The sequence below is a fragment of the Ischnura elegans genome, chromosome 3 (assembly GCF_921293095.1).
Source record: "Ischnura elegans chromosome 3, ioIscEleg1.1, whole genome shotgun sequence".
Classification (NCBI taxonomy): Eukaryota; Metazoa; Arthropoda; class Insecta; order Odonata; family Coenagrionidae; genus Ischnura; species Ischnura elegans.
In genome coordinates, this window is record NC_060248.1 from 51570934 (window position 1) to 51582108 (window position 11175).

At 39.0% G+C, this 11175-nt stretch overlaps 2 protein-coding genes across 2 annotated transcripts; one reads left to right on the top strand and one right to left on the bottom strand.

The window, feature by feature from the left end:
- Positions 1 to 481: 481 nt before the first annotated feature.
- On the bottom strand, positions 482 to 2783 carry LOC124155776 (amyloid beta A4 precursor protein-binding family B member 1-interacting protein-like). Its single transcript, XM_046529867.1, has 2 exons — positions 2656 to 2783; positions 482 to 2538 (listed from the first exon to the last, which is right to left on the bottom strand). The coding sequence occupies exon 2, from the start codon at positions 2373 to 2375 to the stop codon at positions 1581 to 1583; it is 795 nt and encodes a 264-aa protein (XP_046385823.1). The 5' UTR covers positions 2376 to 2538; positions 2656 to 2783; the 3' UTR covers positions 482 to 1580.
- Positions 2784 to 4062: 1279 nt separating this feature from the next.
- Positions 4063 to 10835, top strand: LOC124155777. Its single transcript, XM_046529868.1, has 4 exons — positions 4063 to 5570; positions 7410 to 7592; positions 8929 to 9177; positions 10219 to 10835. The coding sequence occupies exons 1-4, from the start codon at positions 5474 to 5476 to the stop codon at positions 10494 to 10496; spliced, it is 807 nt and encodes a 268-aa protein (XP_046385824.1). The 5' UTR covers positions 4063 to 5473; the 3' UTR covers positions 10497 to 10835.
- Positions 10836 to 11175: the final 340 nt, after the last annotated feature.

Sequence of the window (11175 nt, forward strand, 5' to 3'; positions counted from 1 at the left end):
AAGCTGTAACTGGTGTCCAAGCAATTAGCCTTAATATTTTATATCTCCTGGTGTCCCATGTAACAACTCCAACCGCGTCACTGTCTGTTTGAATTAAAGGATGACTATTGGGCTTTTAATTTCAGAGGCCATAGGTTAACTAGAATATTACCAAAAATATAATAATGATGCACTGCACCCAATGGATGGCAAGACTCCATGTATGGGAATCATTATTACATATGTAAAAAAAATTCAAAATACCAATAGAATATATGGAAGCATGGCAGGCTACGCAGTATCTAATACTCCAAAATGCAGGCGGCTTAATTCTGAATTTTCAGAATTTGAGAATGTAAATAATTGCTAATGAAAAACATTATTCATTACCAGCATAAACGCTTGACTGATTTTCAGAATTCAGGTTTTGGGTAAGGTGCTTAAAAAAATAAGGGTATTAATGTATGAAATTAAGTCAAAATAAGGCTGGATATTAAGAAGATTTACACACAACCAAGATTTATTGAAGTAGGAAACTCTAATATTGACAGTTTTAAATATTTAACTTTTAGTCTAACTTCATTTGAAAATTTCAACCATTACATCTAATACAAAAAAGAACAACCATTTAATGTACAAAAAAATAAATTATTTTCTTTGTAATTCAAGTGAGTTTGCACAGTAGCTATCTACACTGCTTATCAACACTAGTGAATCACCAGCAACTCTAATGATACTTGTAAAGAATTATACGGCACAATCTTTGATCAAACCTAAAGGTACTAGACCTTCATTAAAACATAACTTTTCCACCATTATCTCCAACTGTGTAACCCTGGTTTAGCAATTCATAGATTCAGGAAATCATCATACTTGCCTGGTTACTATTTTTAGTAACAACATTTATATCTAGTAATTGTTTTGTCAGGTCTTACTAAAATGCCTGCTGACATAGTGAGGGTATAAATACATATTTTAATACGAGAAGTGATTCCATTATGATTCGTCTTCCAATCTTCCACCATTTTGATGGATATTAATCTCATTATTGTTTACAAAAATCAATGAGCAGCGTCATTACTAATATCATGTTATAAATAATCGTTGCATTCACAAATCTCCATAATATATGATAACCCACAGTTTCAGGCACTCTTTATGTTTCAGTCACCTTATGTCATAATTCGATGTAATGTTCTTTTTAAAAACACCAAAACTATCCCTAAACTTAGGAAGATAATCTCACAATACATTAACACCACTCCATTGAACAGTTGATATCTCATGCACAATAAATTAACAATCAAATAAATGAATACATATAACTTTGTCACAGTAACCTAATGATGAGGTGACATGCTTGAGCTCCTTACAAGTTATATCAATGGAGAATGTGAAATATCAACATGGATAGGTTTTATTCACATCGTACCCCAAAAAAATATGCCTTCTGTTTTAACATCCTATTCTTTAAATTCAGTGATAACTACTCTGTTTTATTGAGTGTTTCAATGAATCAACAGATACCATCAGCTCTATCGTAACTTTTTCTTTCAAATCTATTACCTTCACCTCATAGTTTCTTCATACTTTTATGAAGATCATGCTGGGATAAAATATAAGCTGTCATCATCCGGGAAAGAATAATATAATATGCTGTCAGCATAATAAAAACAAAGGCTGTATACTTGTTCTGGCTTAACTCCAGCATTGAGTATTCCATATGTACCATCATCCCTAGGCCCAACAGGTAACAGGATCATGAGCCTAAAGCCATCATTTGACCAAGGATCCCTAAGGTAAGCCTTCATATACATGTACAACTCTAAACTAGGTGGGACGGGTGGAGGAGGAGGTGGAGGGCCCATATTATAGGATAGGGAAAGCTGGCTGGGTGGAGGAACAGATGGGAGGTAGCCATGGGAAGGCATGTAATATGTTTGCTCAGCAGGTGGCACAAGCATGGAGGTCATGTGAAGAGCAGTGGGTGAAGCACGGGGTCCCAAGGTAATGTGTGTAGTCAGGGAGGAGGGCGTTGAGTGCATAGGAGCTGGGGATAATGGTGTCGTCATACTTGTGAGGTAAGTTCCAGGGAATGGAGGTATCCTGGGATGGAAAACATTGAGTGCTGACAAAGATGAGGACGATGGATATCTGCTCAGCTGATTGCCACCCTTTGAGTTTCTCCTACTTCCAACATTTGGCCTTCTTCCACCGACTCCCGACTGAGTGATGGCGGATGAGGCCGCGTTCAATGTCACCTTTTCACATCTTCCTCTAGAGGAACCAATTTTGAGAATGGATGTCAACACAGTCGTAGTGCCGCGAAATTTTCGGTGCTTACCCCGCTGTCGATCCAACGGAGCTACAGTGGTATCACTTGATGTCACCATCATTACGGATGAAACCAATACCGACGGTGTCGATGTATTTTTTAAAAATGAATCAGATATAACCCTTCAGTTTTGCCCAAATCTGGGTATATCATCACTTATGCACCTGGTTTGAGTCCGAGGTGACTGACTAGAAGATTTTTAATTCCGTTAGAGTTGCGTCAATCTGTAAAAGGGATCAGTCACGTCACGGAAACCAATCGGAATTTGAGCGGTGAAAGTACGCGGCGTTACGCCTCTAAAACAATCCGAGAGTAAATTATGATTGATAAAAAATTCTTACCGCACGTGTGATTCCTTATTTTTGTGTGTGATAATACCGCACGAGGAGCGTGATTTTCATCGGGGAATAAAGTCAAAATAAAATATCTTCGATATTTTGCGCAACAATCGTTGCGAAAAACAATACGCCGATTCTCTAGTCAACAAACAATAGAATTCAGATACACGATTGACTCGTGACTTAAAAGTCATAAATTAAAAATATTGAGAAAGCATGTTATTATTTTCCAGTAGTGATTGTCTACTCTAAAGCGGTCAGTTATTACTATTAGTGATAGTGAGAACAAATTATTATCGTGCAGTTATAAGGTATACTTAAAGGACGTGAATTTGATGGAGAAGATAACGATAAAGGCAAGTAACGCATCCCGTTGGTAGTGGCATTTAATGTTATGAAAAACTCATTTCATGCATTCTCAAGACCCTTTCAAATATTTGACGCGAATTACTTGCCATCATGATTGCATGAGAGATAGCTTTGAAATACTTTAAAAAACAATTCCCAGTTCCAATTGAACTTACCGCCAATTTTACAATCGTCCTCAGCGTTACGCAAGTCACGTTGTACATATATGACAATATTCTGGCCTTTTACGAGAATGAGCCATATAGTTATAGTTCTCTTTTAGCAAACCAAGGCCGCCGAAAAACAAGTCTAATGACCAAGCAGGGACATTAGAAAACAATAATTGAGGTGTGTATTTTTCATTCACGGCGTCTTATAGGAAATAATTTCGGCTTTGCAATCTCATTAATATTCATTAAATTCCGTAAAAACGTAGAAAATGAGTATTTGAAGTGGTTCACGATTGGAATTTGGAAAAATCCGTAATACGATATTGATTTTTCCCGTATTGACCACATAAATAACAACCGATACATCACCCATAGTGTTTTGCGCTCTTCAAATTCCGTGACTTTCTCTGGCTGGATTTCCAGTTTTCCCTAAATAGTTGGTCACCAAAAGGTTATGATTATTTGGCAAATTTTGCATCAGCAAAAATTATATTACCTTCAAGGTTCCATGTTCGGTAGGTGGCAAGCAAGTATAGTTCCCCCATCTAATCGTCATTGTGTTGCCCTCATTCCCTCTTCATAATTACTGATTGCGCCATACATGATGGCTTTCTTCTTATCTCTCTAGGTCTTCTATAAATCTATTAAAATGCTCAGTCGCACGATAGCTTTTTTTCTGGTGCAATCAGTGGCGTTGCCAGGGGGAGGTCCAGGGGATCGGGACCCCCCCCTCCGAAATATAAAAACAATTATTTTCCTTTATAAAAGAAAACAAAATATTGAAAAATCATTAATTTACAAAATATTTCTTTAAAAAAAATGAAGTTTTTTCGATTATGAAAAGTGTTAAAATTAGTTTAAAACCCATTGCCTATAGTACCCTGTTTTTAAAAAAATTTCCCCCCTGGTTTTGGACCCGCCCCCGAACGAAATTCCTGGCTACGCCACTGGGTGCAATTCCTCATACGATCGTATAAAATGATTTAGATCAAGCATTTTTACAACCATGAAATCAAAGGCTCACATGTAGCAGTGAATACAGGAGGAAACTTAGCACTAATAAAAAGCGCTTTAATCCGAAGATCAGTAAGCGCAGGTGATGGTGGAGCTTACCCCAGTATAAGTCACAGGTGAGTGAATTTCACACATATCGGGAACGAGAGGGGGTTCCCTTGTCTGTCCCACCTCGCATCGCGAGTATTTTCTCCTAGGGATGTCACATGGCTGCACCCGAATTTGAACCCCATCGATATATTTTTTTAACTCAAAAGTACTTACACTAATGTATGTAAGCATAGTCGATGGACTAACCACTATAATTTGAAAAGGAAGGCTGTGAAAAAGGAGAGAATAAAACAAACATCAACGCTTTCCTACATAGAAAGCCGTCCTCTACTTGGATTTGGCATTCTGAATTTGTGGTTCATGACCGACAATAGCGTTATCGGACGACCCGGCCAAAATTCTTATTGAATACTCACAACCACTATTAGTATATCTCCCAGTTACCCTTACCCAGCGCAGTGAGTGTACCAAATTCTATAGTGATCAAGTAAAATTGTTTTAATCGGAGTGTGAGCGCATAGAGGATTAATGTAAAATAATTTTACTTTCCTCAACTCGCTCAATTGCTTTTAAGAAACTAATGTATTGGCATTTTTTCCTTTGTCACTTGGGTCACTCCTGAGGCTTCCACGGGCCACCGTTTGCGCGTTCCACGGTGACTCGGAGAACATCGTCTAAAAACCGCACAATATTCCAAAGTCCGACGGAAACGATAACTTAAGATATACCATATATTGTACATCAGAAAGATACAGGAATTCGTTTTTCCTTCGAATAATAAAGGATCTAAATAAATGTTAGGCCGCACTACCCACACACACGCCTTGCTTATTGTCGTATATACATATATATACTACATATATGCAGGATAACGGATGGTCTCCTAAAAACCTCTCGCCTAACGCCTACCGAGACAGCTTTTGGGGAATATATAGATGGCCTCGATAGCGCGAGTGGTTCCTTAGTGACTCCGTCCAGTTTCGTCTTATTAATGAATCTCACGGATCGCGTGATTCTGTGAACGAACGACGCTGGGAGTAATGAATTATAACTGCGTGCCCTTACGCCCAAGTCGGAGCAATTTACGAAAGCCGTCATTAGAGACGCGTCGAGTGATACGCTAATGGCGCCGATAGGCTAAGCGGTGCGGCCAGGTGACAGGCGATGTTTATATAGGCAGCCACATCAACAAATACCTCCGCAGTTGGAACTTCCTTAGGTTGGATTAACACCCCGAAATGAAGAAATACGTATTATTAGCGTTGCTAGTTTGTGCATCGGTGCAGGCATACGAACGTGAGGAGCAGTACTCTTCGGCGAATGAAGACAAAGAAGGTAGGTATCATTAGGAAAAAACACATAGTACATATTCCCGAACTGCGGCTTAACTTTAACTTTTGAAATAAATTTCCATTTTCTCCAGTCGATAATTTGTATCTCTCACTCACTGTTTCAAACAAAAGCTACGTTTGGACTTAAATGAAGGTAGAGGTCATTACACCCTACACCATACAGGTGTGAAGAACGCACATTATCAGTGGGAGGTTACTTTGAATCACCTCGCTCGTTAAAGAGTCATGATTTTTTATTTGACTTTGGGGTCTCCGAAGGATTCACCTCGGACCCTTCAGTCAGTAAAAAAGCGCTCTTATCTACCAAAAAGGCAATCACACCTTCCTACCAATTGCGTTTTTGACCGAAGGGGAAGACGACGAAAACGAAAAAAAAGATCGGGATAAGAAGCTGGAAAATAGGAAATTACTTAGTGAGGGCGATCTTAAGAAAGGTGTGCCTGCATAGCTTAAAAAAATAAAAGACATCTGAAACACTAAGTCATCATATTGTCTGCGTCTTTACCATAAAGAGAATAATGAAGAGATTTGGAAGAGCTGTTTGGTAATTTTAAATTGGGTTGGAGAATGGCCTCGGAAATAGGGGAATAAAGATAACGCAAATGAGTTGAATTACGATCGATATTACAGGGAGGTCCGGTTCCTTAAGGTCCACGAACGTGTCAAGATTAATAAAGTAAAAACTACGTATAATTTGCGAGCAATAATAAATAAGCGCTGCACCACGAGATTTTTCGTTTCTTGTAGCACTGCCATGGCCTGTCGCCGCTAATTTCTTCAGCACGGTTCAAGATATTTTAAAAATTTGCGAGAATTCTCATTAATATCTTCGGGGGAAGTAGAATATGGGAACCTATAAATATTATAATATTTATGTCTATGGTGCTGCGGATCGCTAATCGCTATGCCACTAGTGTGGAAAAATCAATTCTCTGATTAGAAAGGGAGCATAATTACAGTAAATCAGACTGTCATGTCGATAAAAAGAGATGAGAAAGAAGTAAGGAAACATTAGGATACTAAATAGGAATGTTCATGCCCAGTAACTATGTGGGTAATGCAGAGATAATAGGGATAAACATGGTAGAGAAGTGGAAAATGTAAATATGCTTCAATTTTTACGCGACGGATTTTGTTCAAAGCCGTAGGGTAAATAATTAGACAAGGTATTAAGCATGGAGCAAGCTGTAATTACTTCTCCACATTCAGGAAAACTACTCAAGCCCGTAACCCACCAGTCAAATGTGCCGTAAATATCCATCAACGATTTCTAGGAGACAAGTAACTTGTAGCATGCTTTGTTGCACCGCGCTAATTTCGTTATAGATTTTCGCAGCGATTTTGTTATTCTGTATTATTATCATGCTATGTTTTATAATTATATTACAATCAAATACTATTATCGGACGTGAATTACGATTTTTATCGTTGATATCACTATGTATTTTTATCGGACTACCATATATGGCACATGCTCAAATCTCCGATAATTCGATATATCGCCCAGGCCTAGCCATAAGGGGCTGGTTGGCAAGCTTATCATCCTTACTGGTATACTTCGTTCAACTCATATATGAAGTGCATGGTTGTAGATTTCACGGAGTGATCATATTGACGAACGTCAAAGAAAGATTACGAATCGTTACATTGCCAAGTGTTTCAGATGTATTACCACAAGCTAAATACCGATAAAAGATTGACTTTCGATTTTTTTAAATTCTATTGGAAAGCATGAATACTTCAATACAAATTTTAATGTGAGATTTCGTTCTTATACTTTCCATGGTCGTCAAAATCTACTTGTCGCCTGCAATAACTTAAGAATGGCCCCAGTGCGAATTAGGAGGTAGTTACTCCCTTCCGCACGGTTCGTTTTGCGATCGCTTCTTCACTTGCCAGCATGGACAAGTCTACATCGGGCAGTGCGAGGACGGCTTCGGCTACATCCCCTTCAAAGGCTGCACGCTGTTGCATCAAGTGGACTGCACAACCCGGCCTAAACTTCGTAAGTTACCAAGCCATCATTTCGGAGACTTTTTTTGTTACTACCACCGTTTTGATATGCAGAATGGTGTACATAAATATTCATACCTTTTATGAGAGAAAAGTCAAGCTTAAGTTTATAATGAGAATGTTGGGTAGTGTAGGGTCTTGAGACCCGTTTTCGTGCTTGCCCATGAATTAGCAACTATGAACTATTTTAGCAGAGGTCTTTAGCTCCAAGGTTTTTTTTAAGCAGATTTCTAGGTAAAAATTTGCTTAAAAGCAAGAAACATTTCAGACGTGAAGATGCTGGGTGCAACTTTGACGAAACTTTAGTCTCCGCCACCAAGATATTATCAAATAGTATCATGCCCACAATATGGACCAACGTGGAAGAAATTCATCTCGACGTGCCTGTTTAGGTTTATGCAAAATATTTCGTATTTTTCACCTTACTTTGAAGATTCTATCCACATTTTTGACGCAAAGAAAATATTAAAATAGATTTACTTAATACGGACCTCGAAGAATTAACTCGCCGTAGTTCTTACATGAAGCCACCACTTTCAATCAATTCCACATTTTAAATTTAGAGTAAGAGAAATAAATTTTACAAGCGTTAAATATTACCTTCAAATAACTGAGGATGGCCGCTTCGATTCAAAGAATTGTTTTCTACCATGGCCACAAAAAGCTCCTCAGACTCTGAAATATGCCCGATTGCTCAAAGAAATAACAAATAGGCATAAATAATAACAAAGATATTAATGATATACAACTTCGTGAAGTGCACGCAGCGTTCCAATGAAACAGAAGAATTTCGAGGTGAAACATTTTCAAACGGCATAACGCTACAAGGAATTTGTTACACAATAATAACTTTAAATTAAATTGCAATCGCATTCTGCATGGGGTGTGACAAAAGCCATTCAATTCCCTACATTTGAACCTGAACAATCACGATTTTAAAGTACCACACTTTTTCATGACGGTACTCTTTAGGAGGATAGTATGATTATTGTGGGTGGAATCAAGCCAGCTGTAATACACGAGGAAGGAATCATGGCACAATATAGAATGTGAATTAAATATACACAATTTGGAAAAAAACATTAATGAAACTAAGAATTCAAAATTAAAAAAATAAAAATTACAAAATATAGGGAAAAAAACTCTAGACGCTTCCTTCGTCAATCAGACGCACTCATGAATTTCACCCATTCGCACCCCAGCACACACCAAGTATTTCAAACATGATGACGAAGAAACGAGAAAAGGTAACACTTGATTACACCAAAAGGGAGGGAAGTTTGAGACCCTTCGACATCGTTTACATCACCTCTCTCTTTTTCCTGCAGAGAAACCTAAGGGTTCTGGCCCCTGCCCTCGGCTTAATGGAATCTACGCCGATCCTCGGGGATGCGGGCACTTTTACAAGTGCGACAATGGCACGGCTACCGCGGACAACTGTCCACAGTCCCTGGTGTTCGACGACCGTGACAAGATTTGCCGTCAGCCGACGGATAAGGAAGTGCGGGAGTGCACCTCATCTAACATCATCCCTTTGATTACCCAAGGAGTGTCTAGCGGAGGGCAGCAGGGAACAAGTAAGAGTCGATTACACCACAAGTCACCTAGATAACAGATTTGATGGTTGGTCCCTTACGCGATTGTAAATTTCTCGTCTTTCAAACTACCTCGTCAACATACTCTGGGGTATGCCTTGAGGTCTAGTAGCATTCAATATTGCAGACCGCGAATGGAGGAAGAAAAAGATCCAGTAAGAAAATTATTTCAAGATCGGATAACTTATTTCATGTTTTGACCACATGTGACAGACAAAATAAAAAATAATAACACGATGTTCTTCGAATAAGGTCAACCGGTGAGTATGTTACTCTACTAAGTCAAAGGACCAAGTAATCCACATAAGGTCAAATTACTAAGGATGACTTTATAACCAAATTGCTATTTAACAAACAAATCCCACATCCTGAATCCAATGCAATGACGCGTGTACCACACATCTCCATGATGACACTTCATCCGTATGTTCTAGGCTTTTTACCATCTCGATCGGAATGATGATAGGATTTTTAGCTTAATAGGTACTTAACTGATTCTGTAAACGTTCGGATGAGAGACAACACTTCTACTTCAACTTCCACACACATTTTTATACATGCTCAGTTCGGAATATCTATCTTCATTAATTACCCCTCCACCCCATTCCCCATTCACACAAGATACTTACATGGGTTACTTCCCTCGAACAGTAAATTTAGCGGAGGATGTACGGGGAGTTACAAACCACGAGAGACTGGAAGCTTCGAAGAAAGAAAGCTCTGCGTGTGCCAAACAGGGGGCAGTTAACCGTAAAATGCTCCGCTTGCGCCAAATGTAAAAAAGGCTCTACGCCTCTACTTAATTGATAAGTTAACGAAACTAATTCTAGGATATCTACGTGATTATGTAGAATGAAAGCAGGGCATACATGACACATGTAAAACATAAATAAAACAAAAATATAATTACATGATAATTTGATGCGGGGATTGGAAATTCATCACGATTTGATACACAAATATGAATATTAGTATTAAAATCTAGAGAAATAAAAATCTAACGAAATAATTCTCATTCAACAGCAATAACCATCACCAGTGGGACGCCGCAGGTCTCCACCGTCTCCCAGGTGGGGATTGGATCTCAGACGCCTCAAGCGGTGGCACAATTCCGTTGCCCAGAGCCCGGACTCTACCCGTACGGAGATCACGCCCGCTATCCCTTCCCCGGTAACTGCCGCTACTACATCATGTGCCTTCGGGAAGGCGGCATCAAAGTTGGAGGGTGCCAAGACGGCACTGCGTACAACCCTCTGACATCCAACTGCGACCTCGACATTACCCAAGTGCGCAATTGCTAGCAAGGGACGACAACGCACGGAGCAGTCGAGATTCCGAAAATAGTGGAATAATCAGCTGCACGTTTAAAACGCAATAAGTAATTTTTAAGTTTAACGAGTGGAATTTCGAAATAAAGAGTACCATTTTCAACCAAGACTGAGCAGTTTGAAGCACGCCCAACTACGCCCACCGAGTGAGCAGGACAGACAAAATTAAGTGGATTTCGAACCAAACACCACACAACAGTTTTTATTAAAGTAATAACCATCTTGTATCTCCAAAGCTGATTGAATTTATTTATTTTCAGATTAAAATGTATTTAAAACTATGAATACATATAGCCGTGAACTTGTGACAAATTCCTTCCTGTTGATTTTTCCATGACAATAGAATGCTTCCGAAACATCTTATTTCCTTTAAGATGTAAGTTGTCTTGCAGGAATGTTAACTATAGTGAGTTGGATTGGTTTAACGTTCGACGGAGGTGGTATTATTCGCTGGAATGATTGAAATTAATAGGGGAATTCATTGATTCCCTCACATATTTAAAGGGAAGTCGTTTAGGTACTTTTCAGTGAGGACAATGTCTGGTACTGAAGTCCTGACCTGTACTCTACCTACCTTCCACTCCGCCTCTTTATCCTTCAAGGTAGCAATGCCCATTCGTATACTCTAGTCGAGAGATTTTTGCATCAAGAG